Genomic DNA, 21,666 nt, shown 5'->3' with positions numbered 1-21,666 from the left:
ATTACTATATCTAGTATTATTATTTAGTGAGAATAAAATTATTATCTCCAAAAAAATCACACATTTCTCACACAATTTCCTGAATTCTTGGTTAGTGATGTTTAAAGTGGATACGACGTTGCAAGTAAAAGTTGACCGCGATGAAAACATAATAATATCAGAAGATTGGACTTCCTTTTTCGAAAAATAATAATGATGATTATTGGTAAGACAGGAGCTATAAATCTAGTATCGTTGAGAATCTTGATATGTCAAACCTGAGTATCATACTCATATATACTCCAGTAAATATATATATACTAGAGATTATGTGTTTTTGAGTAGGCTACGGTAGGCAGAACTCATAATATACTCAAGCAAATATATACTTGAGTAGGTACACTATATGTGTTTTTGAGTACGGTACACAGAGCTCATAATATACTTCAGCTAATATATATACTTCAGTATATGTGTTTTTGAGTAGGTTAGACAGAAATGTGCCCTAGGTTATTGTGAGTAGATTTGTACGTTTCTATCAGCCCAATCTAAATTGAAGTGATCACTTTCGGACACGGCTATCTTGGAATGCGCATCTTATTTATGAATATTTTAAATCATACAGAAGTCAAACCATCGGTTTCAACAGGTCGGTAACAAGGTAACAGTTATCAAGGTATCAGTTATCAGTTATCTGCTCAGGTCTTATTATCTTTCACTCTGCCCTGAAGTGAGGTCCACGTTATAATGACAGTGGATTCGGATTCAGATTCCTTTATTCATGTGTTATGGAACAAAATTCAACTAACGTTCTAGCGTTGAGAATGATTATCAGAAAGAGTGAAATAACATGATAAATCATATACAGACTGAAGTGTGTAGAATAGAATAGGATTGAATAGAATAGCTGCCTTTATTTTTACCTAGGAGGGCGGAGTTAGGGCGCAGCCGGCCCTCTCTTACACTCAACCCTCAAAGAATGGCTCTCTGTGTAGAGAGATGAAAGGACAGGGTTGCCGATTCTCTTGCTACTGCCTTCCATAGCTGATACCAATATATCCTATACTATTAAACGAACAATTTCTGTTTATATGTTTTTATTTTTATACAAATATCTTTATGTGACCGGATCTCGAAAACGGCTCTATCGATTCTCATGAAATTTGAAACAAAGTAGGTTTATGATATGAAAATTCGATTTCACTAGGTCTCAACCCTGGGATAACTCGCTGAAGGACATTGAAAGGATAAATATCAATACGTCCTTGGAAAAACAGCTGGAAATTTTGTCGTCTGTCGATGGAAGTGAGTGAACGAGTGTAGAATCATTCAGCTGATCTCACGAGAAGGAAAATTCAGATAGAAAAACTTATTTTCGTTTATTTCTCTTTTTTTTTGGAAAACATGTTTACTTCAGAAAGTCCAGAATAGTAACTATATGCTGTTAGTGATACATAGTATATTAACAAATATTGTAGCAAACATAGTATATCATTCTAAATCGAATTCATAGTATATCTATTTGTAATTGATGATGTGTTTGTTTATTGAAGTGTGAATAAATTTTTATTTTGATTAGTGATAGTAGCTTAACCTAGATTTTGATTTGGACTGTAGTATAAATTTGAAAAGCGACAGTTTTGGGCATAAGACTGTTGTACCTCCTCATATAACTAAAAATAATTGTACGACTGAGAAAATGAATGAATAAATATAAACTATAAATTCAATCTTTCGTTCAAATTTTCTATGCTTTTACACTCCAGAGCAAAGCTCGGTCCCCCGATATTCTCATGTGATATGAACTGTACATTCTTGTTAAGAATGATGGATTATATTCTATCAGTCAAGAAAATATCAATTTAAATTATCAAATAATAAATTTTCATGTATGAGATGTGTATGTAAATATTATGATTTATGAAAATGTATAATTTAACATTGAAAAATATATCTACTTGACGAATAAAGTATAATTGATAAGCCTAAGGAAAGATGAACAGATCATATCACATAAGATAAATCAGTATCTTCTATAGAAGGCAGTGTCAAGACAGAGAATCGGCAATGATGTTCTCCCATTTCCTTAACAGCCATTCCAACGTGGACCTCAGTTTTATCAGTCGATTTACTTTGATACATATAATAACATGTATTATCACATCTCAATGATCCTGAAGGCACCTGAAGCTGTAGATCCTTTCAACATTCTCTCATCATCATAATCCTTTCCGTTACTCTCGCACAAGTCTAGACCTAAGGTAGGCTTCACCCTCAACAAAAACAGAATATCGCATGTCCAATATCCTCTTCACAACATACCTAAATGTCGTGTTCCACTTGTTAACCACGCATGCGCATGCTCAAAATTATTATAATAATCGTCAGTTGAAAGTTGACTTCTTCTTCAGCCATCTATAATAACACACGCACAAATTATAGGCTAGCTTACCCTAGAAGAAGGCTAGTATAGTATAGAGTGGAAGAAGAAGTTACAGTCCACTTTTGTCGTGCGAAACGAGACTACTTAATTACAATCGTTACGTGAATGAGAGAAGTGTGTACGATTGCAAAATCGAATATCTGATAACTGTTGATGATGGACGAGTTCTGATATATATATAACTATATAAGTATCCCGAATATGTATGATTGAATATATATGTAGCTCATTAAATATAATAGACATACAATCAATGTATCTCTCATATGGAGCTCATAATGTATGAATATGTACTAAGAAGAAGAAGAAGAAGAAGAAGAAGAAGAAGAAGAGAAGAGAAGAAGAAGAAGAGAAGAAGAAAAAAGAAGAAGAAGAAGCAGAAGAAGAAGAAGAAGAAGAAGAAGAAGAAGAAGAAGAAGAAGGAGGAGGAGGAGGAGGAGGAGGAGGAAGAGAAGAAGAAGAAGAAGAAGAAGAAGAAGAAGAAAAGCTAATAAGTCCTAAATCCACGAAGACTTCCTATTAAATGAATTTGATAATAACCCTTTGGATAGATGAATTGACTCCCATTGGCTGTCGCCTCTTTACAAAAAAGGAAGCTGCAATCCTATTGGCTGTTAAAACGACAACAAAGTTGCTACTCTCCTATTGGTTAATCTGTTATTGCTTCAATTCTCTTTTGCTACTCATATTTTTTTCGGTCATTACGACGAATAAAAAAACATGATCCTCTTCTATAAAATTTGAGGTTTTGGGCAATAGCCTGATTTTTCTTCTCTGAATATTGTATTTTTCTGCTATAATCAATAAATTAATGAAGAAATGATTGATATTCACATTTTTTGAACGTTTTTATTCCTGTCCACTTCACATAGGTCACTCTGTTACTGAATTAATTCTACTAAAGATATCTTACAGTGTCTATAAGCTCAGTATACTACATTTAAAGCTCAGAACACTTCAGTGCAGCATAAAGCTCAACTAATGCATTGACCCAGTTTTTTGGACCAGTATTGTTTTTTCAGAAGGATAAAGATCAAATTAAGCAAGATTTTGTTATATCATCGTGAAACAAACAAAAAGCGACGCACTTTTCACGGTTCGTTGACTCTTTCTTTTAATTTCAGTGCATTGAATAAGCGGCCCGGTTAGCATTTTGAATAATGGCGGGAAGTGATTTGATTGGTCGATTTGGCATCTGGCGGGTATTTGGAGATGGATAAGTAGATAGGTGAGTTTGCTTTCTGCTCGAATAAGTCGGGAAATTATATGTTTGAATATTGGGGAAGTCGAGTGGGTTGGAGAGATTGACAGGGCAGTTAGGTATGGGAATCAATTTGGCTATCAATAGCAATGGACGGGTTCGAATCAATAATATTGCGAAGGTGGTAATATAGCCTTCATCATATAATATAGGGAATGTAATATAATATGAAGTGTATACTCGTATTATAGAGTCATAGGAACTAAAACCGGACCTCTGAGAAATAGGCTTGGAAGTTGAGGAGACTTCTTCTTCTTCTTCTTCTTCTTCCTCTTCTTCTTCTTCTTCTTCTTCTCCATCTTCTTCTCCCTCTCACAGGTTTTGCATTACTGCCTGTTCTTTTCTGTTTCCTTTTGAATGAATTTCTCTTCTCTCTCTGCAAAATTCGATTTCTTCAGCAACCAATAATATAAAGTGAAATAACTGGACCAATATTTCGACAAAATCACTCCAATTTTCGTTACAGAAATTGAAACTGCACTTGTACAGCCTACAATGTGGCCTAAAGTGCGGCATGCCTTTCATTAGGCTGTCTGCATAGCCTAATAATAATTATATAGCGATCCAGACCAGAACCAGCTTAGGCTACTCACGTGGGAAGGTCCTATCACGACATTCCGTGCCCAACATTTGAATATACAGTATGGTCCTTGTTATAATGGCAGTGGTGAAAGATAGGAGAACTGCGTTGCCGATTCTCTGCCTTGCCACTGCCCTCTTTATATGATATCTGATGTCAAATTAACCGTTCATACTTGTTGAAATAATGAATTTTATTTTATTCGGCAAGAAAATATATTTATTTTATTTTATTTATTCGTGGACAGAATCACAAATCATATAAATATGATTAGGAAGGAACAATAGACTCGGCCCAAATCTATTCCATTCCCAAATTTTGATAAATTAATAAAATGTCCGAAAAATAGGTTATGTTTCTTTTGTAAAACGTTCAATTATATTTTTTTCAATTATCTATTACTGTCTTCTATGGAGGATAGCTGATACCAGTATATCTGATGAAAAATACTAACTGTTCATTATTGTTAAAAATAATCAACTATATCATTTTATTCGTCAAGAAAATATATGTTTCAATAAGTAAATAATGATTTTACACAATTGAGATTTGATATTTTGTTGAATAAGTATATTTCTACTTTGTAGTAAATCGATCCGGCAACGTTGCAGAGCTAGAGAAGGACAGCATTATCTGCTTTGTCGAATGATATACAGTTTTCATTGACCGAGCGAAGTGAGGTCTAAGATTCAAGTCGACGGTTTGGCATTTCTCTTAATGTTTATATGTTTACATGTTGCGCATTTACGGCGAAACGCGGTAATAGATTTTCATGTAATTTGACAGGTATGTTCCTTTTCAAATTGCGCGTCGACGATATACAAATTTTGGAAATTTTGCATTTCAAGGATAATATAAAAGGAAAAAGGAGCCTCCTTCATACGCCAATATTACCGTAAAAGTCAGACTATAGAATATTATTCATCATAAATCAGCTGTCTAGTGGACTATAATACTACCCGTTCATGAACATCGAACATCTTTGAAAATTTATCTTTCCATCAACGTTGTAGGCAGTTGCAGCCAGGCCAGACCTGATAACAGTGCTCACACTCACATTCCGGGACGACACGTCACGGTACGATAAGACAGAAAACTCTATGTTTATTTAGAATTTTTTCTAGACGTTTTAAATTGATAAAATTACTTATTAATTTTTGAAAAAACATAGCAACAGGTCAATGTAACTTACTGAGCGCGAGGTCTACTGTTCACAGAACTACTAGTAAATGAGATCTAATTTTGTTGAGTAATTATATTCATACACTGTAGAAAAAAAATCTGGCAACGCGGCGGAGCTTGAAAAGGATAGCGCTATCTGCTTTGTCGAATGATAGACAAGGATAGCAACACCAATGTTAATCAAGTACTGCCATTATAAAGTGGACCTCACTGTAATAACCGACTGCACCAGAATCATATCTGAAGCAAATCAATTTCCGTGACATTTGAATCACGAAATGTTCGCCCACCGTCCACCATTTTGAATGTGTCAAAATAAATTTTCGTGAGGTGGACCTGTAGGTCAGCAACTAAATTCCACCTGAGTAATTCGGGTTGTGAAATTTTGCGAGTTGTTACAGAATTTGGTTACGATTTTGTCTGATGAATTGCATGTCAATTTGTTTCCAATTATTCTTCTGCTCGAATACTATTTTATTTCTGTATAGCTTCATTTTTTGCTAGAATTGCATGTCAATTTGTTTTCTAATATTTTTCTACTCGAATACTGTTTATTTTCTGTTAATTGAGATCTACTTTTTGATCTTTTAACCTATTTGCAAAAAGGTTATTATCAAATTCATATCATAGGAAAGCCTTTGCGGCTCTAGGATTTTGTAGCTATCCTACTTCTTCCCGATCAGATTTTCTTCTTCTGCTCCTCTTTCTTTTTTCTTCCTCTTCTTCTTCTTCTTCTTCTTCTTCTTCTTCATCTTCATTTTTTCTTATTCTTCCTCCTCTTCCTCTTCTTTTACATCTGCTCGTTTTTCTTGCCTCTTCACTTCCTCTTCTTCTCCTCACACTTCTTCCTCTACATAATATGTTCTCTCGTTTTATTGCTCGTCTTCTTATTTTTTCTGTTTATTCCTCTCCCTTTCATCTTTTTCTTTTTCTCCTTTTCCTTCACCTTTTCTTCTCATTTTTTTCTCTTAGTCGGATTCTTCTCCGTTCATTCCTTCTTAACTACTTCTTCTTTTCATTCGTTTCCTCGCTCATTGTTGATGTTGTTCTACTACTTATTCTTATTTTTCTTCTTCTCCTTCTTCTCTTCCTTCTTTTTCTTCTCCTTCCCCTTCTTCTTCCGAAGGCTCATTATCAAATTCATATGGAAGAAAGCGTTTATAGCTCCAGGACTTTGTAGCTTTTCTTCTTCTTCTACTCCTTCTTCTTCTTCTTCTTCTTCTTCTTCTTCTTCTACTACTCCTTCTTCTTCTTCCCCTCTTCTCCTTACGCTTCTATTCATTCGTTTCCTCGTTCTTTGTTGATGTTGTGCTACTACTCCTTCTTCTTCTTTTCCTCCTTCCTTTTTTTCTTCTCCTTCTTTTCTTCTTTCTTGTTCTTCTCCTTCGCCTTCGCCTTCTCCTTGCGAAGAATTATTATCAAATTCATATGAAAGAGAGCCTTTATAGCTCCAGGACTTTCTTCTTCTTCCTCCTTCTTCATCATTATTTTCTTCTTCTTTCTTTTCTTCGTATTCTTCTTTTCTCTTTCTTCTCCTTTCTATCTCTTTTCGTATCAAGTGCTCTCTGCCAATATAATGAAGCTGCTCTACTATTAATTAATGAGCTCTAAGCTAAGCTGAGCTGAGTCGAATAGAGTAAAAGCGGGAAGAGCGGTGATTGGTCCTCATCCAAGTCCATTAGGCCACCTAATGAATGAAATGATTGATGTTCTTTTCAATTGGCTACCGTACATACTTCACTGAATTCATTCATGATATGCGTTGAATCCAAAGTGATTGATAGATTGAAGTTCAACAAGATTAAGGGTTAACAACTTCATAATTGAGAAATTATTTTATTCTAAAAAAATAAATTAAATATTAATTCAATAATATTGTATTCAGAAATGATGAATTCATTACATAACAAACATCATCACAAATGTAAAATTATACTTAGTTTAGTTTAGTTCTGTTTCTATAATATTATGTTAGTAGAGGTGGTATTTTGAGTTCACTAGAGTTACATAGGTTACGTAGCCTGGTGAAAGTAGGCCTATTTCGTCATTTTCACGAGATATCTTCAATGATATGACAGTTGCACGTTTAATATTACTAATATCTTCGTGAAGACGATATTAGGCTTGCCTTCCCCACATAACATATCTCAGTTACATACCATATACCCATAATATCATCATCATCATAGACGAATTTTTATAATATATGTTGAAGTAGTTATATGTATGTCTACTCATATTATGTAGTATCGACGTTCAATCTGAAACGAACACATTGGATAAGGGCCAGACCATATTGAGCGTTTTTCCTGGCGTTTTCAGACGATGTCTTAGGTTGTTTGCACAGTATAGATTGCTAAACTAGATTAAGTTAATCAAATTTGAGTTTATCTGAAAGTTTAAACTTGAATCGGGTTTCTAAGTCATTATCATTTTCTTCTTCTTCTTCTTCTTCTTCTTCTTCTTCTTCTTCTTCTCTTCTTCTTTGTTTCAATTTCTCTCTATCGGGTTTCATTATCATTTTGATAATGTACTTATTGTAAAAATGGATGAAGAATAGAGTCGGCAGGGCAAGAAACTCTTCGATTGAATGTCGCCTATAGAAATGCCTGAAAAAACGCTTCATATGGTCTGACCCTAAGTTGTATATAGATTTGAACTCTTGTACTTCAGACAAAGTTAACTGAACTCATGTTGAAGATCAGATCTGAGTCTGGAGTTTAACGTCTATGGTGAGGTCCACGTTATAATGGCAGTGGAGAGAGATAGGAGAACAGCATTGTCGATTCTCTGCCTTGCCATTGCCTTCTATAGAGGATAGCTGATACCGGTATATCTAATGTAAAATCAACTCATTATTATTGTTTAAAATAATCAATATTATATTTCATTTGACAAGAGAATATATTTTTCTATGATTAAATAATAAATTTTTATAATTGAGATTGATGAATTTTTCGGAACATAGGAGAGTGATTTTGGAGCTTAGATTGTTTTTGAAGTTAATAGCTCAGTGGAGCTTGTCCCAATTAATAACCTTTATAACAGAATTCCCGTGTTATCGGATGGGCACGTTAAACTGTCGGTCCCGGCTGAAGTATGACAGTCGTAAGGCCCATTGACGGCTTAAATTATATATTCAGGCGGTGGGACCTTCCCGCAAGGGACTCCCCACCAACAAAAGCCATACGAATTTACTTTATAACAGAATTACGATAACCTAAGAAATATCGATTTGATATCACACGTATCACTGGGTCTTTTCCTTTTATAGAGCAGAGAAATACCCAGAGATACTATCAGATAAAATTAGCGGACACTCTTCATAGAATTTACATTTTACATTCGAAATTAAATTTCATTTTCAAGTATTCACTGAATTATATCGATGTTTATCAGAAAAAATAATAGCTCAATGTACCTCCTTGCTCCAGATTTAGACAAATTCATACAGTGGAAAAGAAACATACTCGGAAATATCATCAGAGAGCGCAAGAGGACATTCTTCATAGAATCCCCATTTAGAATTCAACTTAATTTCTAAGTATTCACTAAATTATATCATTGTTTTTTAGAGAAAAAATAATAGCCCAATGTAACCCCTTGCTCCAGATTTAGACAAGGCTAATGAAATTTTGTCTATCATACATATATAACGTGGAACAATATAGATATAGATTTAATACAAATTATAGATAACCCAAAGACAATATAGATATACTACAAAACAGTACAACATAGATGTTTTGTTTGTAGATTATTCGCAGTGTTTCAACACCTAATTATTGACTTTTATGCTAATTTCAATGCATGTGAGTGTGTTGAGAAGCCTTGAATCAGTTACGCCTGCTAATTGGTTAATGATGGGCCAATGAAAACGCTCGTTACAATGCTAACCCGCAATTACCGTCCAATTGTAGCTGGCGACGAAAACAAGCGTCTCAATAAACGCACTAATAACCTAGATTGAGTTCTAGGTATTTCTGAGTTGTATTTCTACTATTTCGGGTCCCTAGAACTGTTTTTCTTATTGGATTGATTATTTCTTGTTATCAATGTTGCAATTATTATAGTGAGGTCCACGTTATAATGGCAGTGTTTGAGATGTGTGTTGCTATCCTTGTCTATCATCCTTGTATCATCTTTTTATCATATTTGTATCATCTTTGTATCATCTTTGTATTATCTTTGTTTGATATTCGTATCATCTTCCTATATTGAGGTCCACGTTATAATAGCAGTATTTGATTAATATTAGTGTTGCTATCCTTGTCCATCATCCTTGTATCATCTCTGTATCATCTTTGTATCATCTTCGTATCATCTTTGTATCATCTTCCTATAGTGAGGTCCACGTTATAATGGCAGTATTTGATTAACATTGATGTTGCTATCCTTGTCTATCATTCGACAAAGCAGATAGCGATATTCTTTTCCGGCTCCACAACGGTGCCAGACTATTTACCTCACACAAATACACATATGTGAATATAGATCACATACACACACGCACTTGTACATATATGCCTACTAATTGTACCTGTTAGTCCATACTCGAATATGACCTTGCACACCTAACCTATAATGCATGCATTGCCTCTCATGCCTATAATAATCACAATACTTATGTATCAAATAGCTATTGTCTTTGGAGGTATTGTGGAGCAAAGATTGAACTGTTCTAACGACCACGTGAAATGTGATTGAAATTGTAGGAAATGGATTGTTATCAGGGGAAAAATGTTTGTTAAAATAATGTAAAATGTTGTAGAAAAGGTTTCCTAAAAATTGTAAAGTCTGTAAAAATTTTGTAGAGTTCATGAAGAAGTTTTATAAATTTGTCAAGTTTTCAAATAGTTTTTGAAGAAAATTGTAGAGATCAGCCTGAACTATTCTAATGACCACGTAAAATGTGATTGAAACTGTAGGAAATGGATTGTTATCAGGGGAAAAATGTTTGTAGGATAGTGTAAAGTATGTGAAGCTTTTGTAGAGTTTGTAAGAGAGTTTTTAAAATTAGTAATGTTTTTAAATTGTTTTTGAAAATATTGTGGAGGTAAGGTTGAACTGTTCTAACGACCACGTGAAAAGTGATTGTAACTGTAGGAAATATATTGTTGTGAGGGGGTAGAGATGTTTGTAGACAAATGTAAAGTCTGTAAAAAAGTTGTTGAGTATGTGAAACAAGTTTTTAGAGTTTGTAAAAGTTGTAGAGTTTGTAAAATTAATGGAGACGTTGATGAATGATCAAGTAACGTACTCCCAGTACTCTAGTTGGAAAGGAGACTGTTTAATTCCCCTAAATTGAGTTGAACCTGAAGATGATTGAAAAGTTGATGAATGATCAAGTAACACACTCTCAGTACTCTAGTTGGAAAGGAGACGGTTAAATGCGAGTTAAGTTGAGTTGAACCAGTCTTAACTAATGAGCTGATAGTTATGAGCCTCAAAACACTTTCGATTGGTTCGGAACCCACCTAGAACTGTATGGAAATAATTGAGAACAATATTAGTGGTTAGAACCTATCTATTTATTCATCATCATAACCCATTCATTCATCAAAATCGTTTTGAACTATGAAAAAGTGGTTGATCGGTTTCTCAAGCTATGTATAGATAAATCAAGGATTTTTTCATTCCTCCAGTCTATGAATATTTTTCGCAAGAGAATTATAAACTTATATAATTTTATAATTCAAACAAGTATTATAAGATTAGATAAGTATTCCTCAGCTCTCTCTATCATCTCCTGCGAATATTATAACAACTATCAAAATATGAAAGTGCTATTCGATACGCCTAGACAAGCCTGTGATATTAACAGTTTTTAAGAAGCTATCAGAAGTTTCACCGCCACATTTACAACGTAAACAAACTCATATCTAGTCACAAACCATTAGTTTAAAAGCTTATCACGTGGTAATCTGTCATCAGATATTAATTTGCCCATATTGTCTGGACTAACCAACGGAAGATGACTTTAAAAGCTGCGTAGTTTTCTCTAATAGTTCACTTCCTAGGAAGTGTCTACAAGATATTAATTCATAATATCTAATGGGTGTGACCAATCTAGCCTAGATTCTCATAGCTGTTTAATAGTTGGGTCATTATTTAGGTGCAACTTTCCCCATCATTGCAACTTCTTTTCGCATTTCTTCTCATCATGACTGTGTGCAATTTCCTTTCAACTTGCCTTATTCGTGCAACTTCTTGAACCATTGTTTTGGTGGAGAGATTTGGTTCCCTTCAACTTTCCTTCAACATTCTTCCAGCTTGCAACTACTTTTCTTATTAATTTCTCCTCATCAACTTGCCTTCTTCGTGCAATTTTTCTATCAACTTTTAAAAGCATTGATTTGGTGGAGAGATTGGCTTTCCTTCAACTTTCTTTCACCTTGCAACTTATTTCCTTATTTCTCCTTATAATGTGTGCAGCTACCTTTCAACTTGCCTCGTACGTGCAACTCCTCTATCAACTACCAGGACTATCGGCTTGAGTTTGACAATGAAATTTGGAACATAAATGCACTATACCATGGGATATCTTCTTAAGATATATTTTTATATGCAGATATCTCTTAGTTCCAAGCTCTCAGGAGCTGATTCTTCTAGCTAAGCCAGGATTATTCTAAAGCTGTGTTTACACCAAAGTTATTAACAAAATGTTAATAACTCAATCCTTACAGATTCTATTAGATTGAATATAACTTATCATTCACATGATGATCATATGTGTTTGTCCACCTCCGTTCAATCCAATAGAATCTATAAGGATTAAGTTATCAACATTTTGTTAATAACTTTGGTGTAAACGTGGCTTAAGTAATTGAAACCAGCTCTGCTTACATAATGAATAAAGTCTAAATTCAACTAACCCAAAACTCTATTCATAAATAGAAAACAGAGCAGACGACGCAAACACAAACGGTGCCCCTTACTTGCATATTTAGCGCTTCCGTGAGCTATTAAAACAAAGTAAGGCTACAAAAGCGAATCAGCTGATGAAAAATCTTTAAAATACGTGAGCATTTGCTCCAGAGTTCAGGAGCATAAGGTAAGCTCAAATCATCTCGCTATCAAATTTCTTCAAGCTTTCATCGTAACATGTTCTGCGATCAGATAAACAAAACTTTCCTTGTTGGGCTAAACGATACTCCGCTAAACAATACTACTCAAAAGCCATTACTCACATATGAATGAATAGAACCACATCTCTTGTCACATAAATACTCTCTCAACTAAAAATACTCAAACATCATAACTTTGATCTCCCGAAACTATTACTATAAGGACCAGGGAGTGGTGCGGAGAAAGTTATTCCTTTCCTTGTTTCTCTCATGTTCTCCTCCTATTTCTATTTTTGTCTTGTGCACATTTTTAGTATTTCCATCCTTGTTTTGTGCACATTTTTCGTATTTCCTTCTTCGTCTTATGCACATTTTTACACACGGAATTCATCAAACAACTCTTGTCAAAGGCGTTTGATTGATAGCAGCTGGACCCGGAACAGTAGGAAGTAGCAGTTATTGCAAGTCGGGTACCAGTTCTCTCCAAATAGCAGTTATTATTAATGATAATGTCACAGTAGATGTCAGTTTTTGAGTGTACTAGGAGGGACTTTAAACGTTGTGTGTGAATGAGTGTGCTAGATTGTGTGCTTTTTAAAAGTTGTTGATGGTCGGCTGTGTATGTTGGACGATATTAGTGTAGTATTTTGACACTGTATATTATTTATTATACGACGAAGACGAACAATGTTACTTCTCAATAAATGGTGTCTCTCCACCATTTGTGATAATAATATAATATAAGTCTCTCTCTACACTTTTTTCTCTTTTTCTTCTTCTTCGTTCTCTTCTTCTTCTTTCTCTTCAATTCAATCAATATTAATCAATCTTCTTTCTCATCTTCTTCTTCTCCTTCTTCTTTATCTTTAATTCAATCAATTAATCAATCTTATTTCTCTCCTCCTTCTTCTTCTTCTTCCGTCTTCTTCTTCTTCATCTTCTTCTTCTTCTTCTTCTTCTTCTTCTTCTTCTTCTTCTTCTTCTTTCTCTTCAATTCTAATCTAATATCTAATTTGAATTAGATTCACGCGCTCATTGTTTAGTTTGAAAGTGACGCTCTGGTGACAAACTTCTATATACTATCTTCTACGTACTCTATGTATTATGTACAAGTATGTAATACTTACATATCTGTGACGTCACAGATAAGACATTCTGGCCACGCAAGTCACGCTTGCCTGTTTAGCGTACCATTACATTCACGGGACGTGACCTATCATAGCTAATATGATAAGCATCGTTCACTTTCTTCCTGAATCAAACTAACAACTAACTATAACTAAAACTATAACTATAACTATAACTATGACTAAGTACCTGTAGCCTTCTATACTGTAACTAAGAACTATAAAACAGTTACTATCATGAACGGTCTATATAGTAGACAAGTGAACGATTCTCTTCCGTTTAGGAGGCTTGAGAACGTCACAATTTTCAAAAGTGGGTGATTGATTGGATGCTGAAAAATGTCACAGAAAATTGGTATCGGTCATGCTAAGTACCTGCTCAGTATATTCTTGGATGTGATTGTGTTTTCCTGGACTTTGCTCTTCCCTAGGTATTCAAATCTGTCACCATTTTGAAGAGTTGATGATTGTCATGATGTAATTGAGCACACGGAATTGAAGGCATGATTCTCCCTGGTTGAAGCTCCATTGAAACTCTCGAATAAGTCTACGAAACTGTCAATCAATGGAGGTGGAGCTTCAAGAAATAACCTTTTCAACAAGATTTGAAGCGTTCAGATAGGGTGAGGATTAGAGTTGGAGTTCTTTATTCATGTATGTTACAATATATTCTGGCATATACACTAATTTGCATTGAATGATCGTATAGATAATATTTATTCAACGAATTTAACAACGTATGAAAAATTATCACAATGAAGATTAAATACAATTTGAATAACGATAGTATAATATTGTAATGTAACTACATAAATCGGCAGTGCTTCAACAAATAATTGTCGACTCTCTGAAAAGTATATAAAACAATATCCTTCCCATCAACACACGAGCGAAGTAACTGGATTACTGGGATCCCTACTGATGAAATTGATACATTTTTATAAGAATTTGTTTTAGTATTTATAAAATAGCATTATAGTAGATACCTTTTTTTGAAATCAATATTAAATAATAGATTAAAATCACAAATTAAAATTACTATAATGGCAGTGTTTGTTTAGCAATGGTATTGCTATCCTTGTCTATCATTCTCTTACTTGCTTAGCTCTGTTGTCAGATCGTCTTTTAATAATTAACAAAAAAAGTCTTTTTTTATTATGAAAATTCATTATGAAATAATTGAAAAATAGAATTTCTTGCTTAATAAAAATATAATTGATTATTTTAAACGAGAATGAACAGTTAATATTACATCAATGAACATGTATCAGCTACCGTCTATAGGAGACATTGACAAGACCGTCATTTTGGATCGTCAACGTTGTTCTCCTATCTTTCTCCACTGCCATTATAACGTGGACCTCACTATAGATTTCTTCTATCGCTAATGCAAAAGTTGATAAATTAGACCAAATTGTTCATACTTTTTGTAATTATATTTCTCTTTGCAAATTGATCTCAATTCCAATATAAATTGTTGGTATACTTATTACACAATTCATCAAACCATCAATTAATGAACTATTTGGATTTTTGTGTTGCAGAGAGCAGTACCTGTTCAACGTGTTCGAGGTGATAGTATCGACTCTCGAATCGAAACTGCAGCGAATCGAGAATCTCGATAAAGCTGTATTGTATCACATCAGTGGCAGTGGCAAGGCAGATATTCGTGCATTGCTTTTCTTCTAACTTTCTTCACTGTCATTATAGCGTGGACTCCACTATAGTAGGCTCGAAGAGTTCACCTTTATTTTATATTGATTCATACAATAAATACATCATCAAAATGATAGGGAGAGAAAAAATAATGTAACCTTGTGCTATTCCTCTCCCAAATTCAGATAAGATTACACATAGTCTGAAATAGGTCAAGTCTTGTAGTTGTTCACTTCACAAAATGTTCAATCCTATATCATTTTCACGAACTAGATTTTTAAATTCAGATGCTTCAAAACCAAACATAGAAAAAATATTTCACATTATCATCACTAAAATAGGAAATATTCACATTATTAATATTAAACGAAAATCCAAATTAAATGCAGTGATTCACCCCGAAGACTTCTGCTACTGCAAATATTGACAACAGGGTAAACATCTGGATGGAAATTCGATGAGCGCTACTATTAAACAATTATTTGTCAGCCCGGGAATCCAACCCAGTACCTCCTAATTGCCGGTCAGGAATGCTTACCCTTAAACCAAACTGACAATCTCTGGATAGCAGCGCTCATTTTATACTAAGCCATAGCGGCCAGCCAGTCTACAGATGGAAATTACTATTCCCGGGCTGACAAATAATGTTTTAATAGTAGCGCTCATCGAATTTCCATCTACCTGTTTACCCTGTTGTCAATATTTGCAGTAGCAGAAGTCTTCGGGGTGAATCACTGCATTTAATTTGGATTTTTTTGTTTGATAATAACTAATTCATTAGCATTTGAATAATTGCAATATCTCAGTTATTTCCATCTGTAAATATTCACATATTAAAGAAATAATCTTGTAGGATCAAAAAACAAACTTAATATTCTAAAAACAATTGTCATTCTCATTTCCATTCCTATTACCATTTACATTTTCATTTTCATTTCTATTTTCATTTCAATTTTCATTCACATTTTCATTTAAACTTCTATTCCTCAATTGTCATTCTAATTTCCATTCCTATTACCATTCACATTTCCATTCAAATTCTCATTTTCATTGCCGTTTCCTTTACATTCTCGTTAACATCTTCATTCAAATTACCATTCCCATTTCCATTTACCAGCTTTTTCTGTTCATCTTCCCCAGGTAAACGACATCGACTCAAAACTGGTGACCTTGAAGAATCAGCTGGATTCTAACTTCCTGCCAGCTGATGACTTCAATGCAGAGGCTTCGGAAAAGAAGCCAATCAGCATGAACGTAGTGGATGTGTCCAAGCTGATAGGCAGTGAGTTAGACTCGCTTCGCACGTCGACGGCCAACGTGGACCGCAAGCTGCAGTTCCACATCAACCTGGTGTCGGAGAACCTGGGCAAAATCCTCGGCATGATGACGGATGTGCATGAGGCCGTAGTGGAACCGGTTATCATACACACTGGACAACCGCAGGCTTTTAGGAACAGGTAGGAGAAAAGTCGGAAAATTGTTTGATATTGGTGAAGGAATTGTTTGATTCTTGGTGAAGGTATAAATAAATTGTTTGATTTCTTCTGAAGGAATTAGGAAATTGTATGATTTTTACAATGAATCAAGGAATTGTATTATTTTTGGTAAAGGAATTAAGTAATTGTTTTATTCTTGGTGAAAAATTATGAAATCGTTTGATTTTTGGTGAAGAAATTAAAAATTGTTTCAACGTTACTCTGGTGGGAAAATAAGGTAGTAGCTCCAGCATTCTAAAGCTTTAAAAAATGTCTGATATTTTGGGGGTTTTGAGGGTGAAGCCATCCTCTGGCGTGTCAGCAGAATTGGGATTCGAATTCATTGCCCCAAAATACATAAGAACAGTCGAGAAATAGTATATTTCGCACCTAGAGCAGAAAATGAGATTTTTCCAGCTCGAAATCGGTTTTGAAAAGATTGAGAGCTGGAAAAACATTTTTGCCCGTGCTGCGAACGATATTTTTCGCCACACTACAGGTATTGCTGACAAAATAAATAAAGAATACAAAATAAAGAATACTCGTTAAGCTATCGTACCTATCTCTTGATTTTAGTGGTAGAATATTTGCAGTCAGGATTGCAGATTCTTTTAAAATTTCACTTGGAGTACCACAGTCATCTTCAAGCATTTTTGAAAATTCGGAATGCACTAATCAACAATAAATAATTGAATAAAACTGGTTGCGAAGCGAATTAGTTTGATTCGAAACTGGAGCTGAAATCATGGCGACTTCAGCTGATGATGAAAGTGGACACTCGCCCGATCTAGCGGATGACTTATTAACTACTTCCATGAGCGGCTGGAAAGAGACAACTTTCTGGCCTAGACCAGAAAAGAAACCCTTTTCTGACGTCGTCTGCAAACAAGGTCTTTCAGATCTACGTAGGGACTGGAAAACAGCTGCTTTCTGTGCAGTGTGGCGAAAAATTATTTTGGGGTTGTTTCCTGAAAAACGACCAAATTTGAACGAAAATTTGACTGGACTACTTGTTCTTTTCTAAACATGGGAAAAGTGTGATATTCTTATTGCTTGAATTCTATGCTTTTTGGTAAAGTTTCCAAGCTTAGCGTGACTTTTTACTGTATTATAACTTGAAATTGTTGGAAATTGGCTTATCTCTCAGGCTTTCAGTGAAAATAATTCAAGAGAAAGATGAAAATTTTGCACTTTCCGTACCGTTACTGAGGTCGTATTTGTTTGAATGTAAAAAGTTTGTTGTATTTGTAAACAGTACTTTGTTTGAATGATATTTTCTGTTGATTATTTAAGGAGAAGAAGAACACAAAAAGGAAGAAGGTGGAGTGGGTAAAGTAGAAGACGGAGAAGAAGATAAGCTTTCAATATTAGGATAAAGAGATGAAGAAATGGATCAAGAACAAGATGACAAAACGAAGATGACAAGAAGAAGGTGCAAAGTGAAGAAGTAGGAGGAGAATAAGAAGCAAGAAAAATAAGGAGCTGGGAGGAGAAGGAGAGAAGGAGGAGGAGAAGAGGATTAAAATGAGAAAACGCGTTAAAAAGAAGATGGAAGATAAGTATGAGAGGAGTGAGTTAAAGGAGAGGTAAAAGCAGAAGAACTCTTGCTAGAAAGAAAAGAAAAAGAAGAAGGAGAAGGTGATAAAGGAAAGAAAAAGGAAAGGTTTAGCTCTAGTGACAATTACCTAGACAAAGTGATAAGACTAATCTTATAATCTGAAAAATTAACATATTTTGGATAAGTTGATATGATTGTTGTGATGAATTGAATGTTTGTTGTGATTTTAAAAATTCCTTGAGGTATTTCCTAAAACCTCTGAGTATTTGAAAGCAATAACTGAAGATTAACATCCTACTAACTTAATTTTGTATAATTAAAATAATAATATTTTCAAATGTATAATAATATGTTTAATGATAAGCTTTTTGTGTAGTTGAGAAGTTGATATTGTGGTAGTTATTCATATTGAATGAGAAAGACTAAGAAATTGTCAAAAACCACAGATTTATTGATACTTAGAAAGACCGGTTTCGGTTATTACACCATTGTCAATCTCTGATAAACCTTAATGATAAGGTTTTCAATGTATAATAAGATTCCTAAGTGCCTGTTAGGGATGTAGCTAAGTTCTAGACTTCAAACAGCTGGAGTCAGAAAATTGACTTTCCGAACGAAACGGGGCGTAGTCGCAGTCAACGTTTAAATTAAATTTCGAGAAACTAGAAAATTGAACACAGAATAAAATAAAGAGAAAATAGTGTAAAGTTTCAGCTATTTTGTATCATTTAGGAATGTTTCATTTCGTCAAGGAAAACGTTTTCCAATTCTATAAATGAGATAAGTATTATTTTGCTGCAACTATGACTACGCCACGTTCCGGAAAGCCAATTTTCTGACTTCAGCTGTTTAAAGTCTAGAACTTAGCTAAATCCCGAGCTCGGAAACCGGCCCCAAGATGTTTAATGTATGATAAAGCCGCGTTTACACCAAAGTTATCAGCAAAATGTTAATAGCTCCATCCTTATAGATTCTATTAGATTGAACACAACTTATCATACACATGATGAACATATGTGTTTGTCAAGTTCCGTTCAATCTAATAGAATCTATAAGGATCAAGTTAATAACATTTTGTTAATAACTTTGGTGTAAACCAGCTTAAGATTCCTTAAATGTTCATATTGCCTCAAAATGAACATCATATTGCTTTGAGCAGAGAAAATCAATTATATGATTCTCTCCATTGATGTAATCGACCCACAAAACTTGGGAAAATATTAAACATGTATGCAAATCTCACACATATGAATATGATACATGCATCGTGCATGATATGTTATAACATATTAAATATAGGAAAGCAGTAAATCTCATCCAACATGTTTACTCTATCATTAAATAACAATAATTAAAAACAAACGTGTAATTCTACAGTGAAATTCACTTTGAACTGGCATCATTGGTTAGATGGGGAGTATATAGAGTTGTTAATAAGGAATTCTGCCAGTGAATGTAACTTGAAATATTGCACGAAAACTTGAAGTAAGTTTGCAAAAGTGTTGAAAAGTCTGCAAGGAAGAAAGAGGCTCAGAATTAATGAATACTTATTAGTTGAGATGATTTATTGAAGCCACTTGGAGTAGTCGTGAGAGGAAAAATGGCAATTTTTAATAATTATTGAGGACTTACAAGTTTCAATTCACTACCAAGTGAGAACTTTACAAGTTTCGGAGTCGATGGATCACTTGAAACTGCTCAATCACAATTTTGCCAGTCTAATAATTTATTCGATTAATGAGACCTTTTTGGAAAATATATTGAGAGCTTGAGAGAATAAATAATGAATATTCGACCACTTACAGTATTTGCGGTAACTGATTAGCAAAATACAGTCAGAATGTTGCTGAAAAATATGCTCTTATTGAATGGATGAATCTGCTGAGATCATTCACACACATCAAGATAAATAGAATAGAAATAATAGAATTTTTCAATCCAAAACAGTTTTTTCTTCCGAATTTTAGAGTTGAATTTATAATTTTTTCTTATCCTTTTATTGTTTTTTCATAATTATCATCGTCGACTTCTTCTTCTCGCTTCTTCTTCTCCTCCTTCTTTTTCTTCTTCTTCTTCTTCTCCATCTCTTTTTTTCTTCTTCTTCATCATCATCATCTTCTTCTTCTTCTTCTTCTTCTTCTTCTTCTTCTTCTTCTTCTTCTTCTTCTTCTTCTCCTTCTCCTTCTCCCTGTCTTATCTTCTTTTTCTCGATACTTCTTCCTCTTTTGAAGACCATTCATTGAATACAAAAATACGAAAAATAAAACATTTCCATCTTCATATTCAACATCTATTTGACAACATTATTGTCTTAAAACGGCATTTGGGCTTCTTCAATAATATTAATAGTTCATTTTGTATTATCTCTTTGACCCTGTTCCAAAGTATCCCCTGTAAGTTGACCCTGTATCTTCTATTTTCGTTTTCCAGGACTACCCCAACTACCCCAGCCACAACGTAATCAAGAACAGCAAACTAGACAAGCTAGTCCGCCAGATGCACCCGATACTGAGCGTTTCAAACAAAATGGACGAGGTAACTAATAATATTTCTATTTATTTATGAAAACAAGAAGCAGACAGAATTCATCCCAAAATTGCTCCCCTACAATATTTCAATGATTCATTATCCATAAATAATCTTGATTGTAATATTTTATGAGTATTCAATTATATCTATTTTAGCCGATTATACAGTACAATAAATGTCTAGAAGCCAAGTCATGAACAACACTCAATTAGAATATTATCATTACTACCCGTCAGGCTCGCTTCGCTCGCCATATCCGTCTAGCCAAGAAGCTACGCCCCTGGACCCCCCACTGGATTGTCCAAGAATGAGATCAGCAGGCTCGCTTCGCCCTCCTGCATTTTCATTTGAGCATTTTTATCATATGTTAGGACGATCCAGTCGGAGGTACAGACTAAACGTCTGGCTAACGGATATGGCGAGCGAAGCGAGCCTGACGGCTAGTATATGATTATTACCAGAAGCTCTGATTGAAGTAGCAGTGCCCAATCAATTTTTCCGCGATAAATGCATTTCAATCTTCAACTTGGTGCCACCCTAACAAAGTCAACTCAACTTATGCCAACCTGACAAAATTATAATTAGTTACAGGTAACAACTGTTTCGAAGAGGTACTCTCTCTAGATTATAGTTTTATATTAACATATGGTATGGCCTTTTTTAAATATTATAATTAAGAGAATAATAAGATATACAGGTTAAAGACGAACTTTAAATCTTTAAACCACCCTTAGAGTTAAATATTGCCAAACGATTTCTTAGTGCGCTCTAAAGGGCCAACTGAACATTCCTACCAAATTTGAAGTTTT

General features: G+C 34.3%; 1 protein-coding gene across 1 annotated transcript in view; it reads left to right on the top strand.

Moving 5' to 3' along the window:
- Window positions 1-15,365, top strand: part of LOC120351791 — a 205,812-nt gene extending 190,447 nt beyond the window's left edge. Inside the window, exon 2 of the mRNA XM_039430120.1 lies at window positions 15,184-15,365. Within this exon, the coding sequence (XP_039286054.1) occupies window positions 15,184-15,328 (145 nt within the window). The 3' untranslated portion in view covers window positions 15,329-15,365. The remainder of the gene's footprint in view (window positions 1-15,183) is intronic.
- Window positions 15,366-21,666: the final 6,301 nt, after the last annotated feature.

This window comes from Nilaparvata lugens, chromosome 6, assembly GCF_014356525.2.
Source record: "Nilaparvata lugens isolate BPH chromosome 6, ASM1435652v1, whole genome shotgun sequence".
NCBI classification, from domain to species: domain Eukaryota; kingdom Metazoa; phylum Arthropoda; class Insecta; order Hemiptera; family Delphacidae; genus Nilaparvata; species Nilaparvata lugens.
Note: the sequence above shows the minus strand (reverse complement) of the source record. Positions and strands in the feature narration are given on the sequence as shown.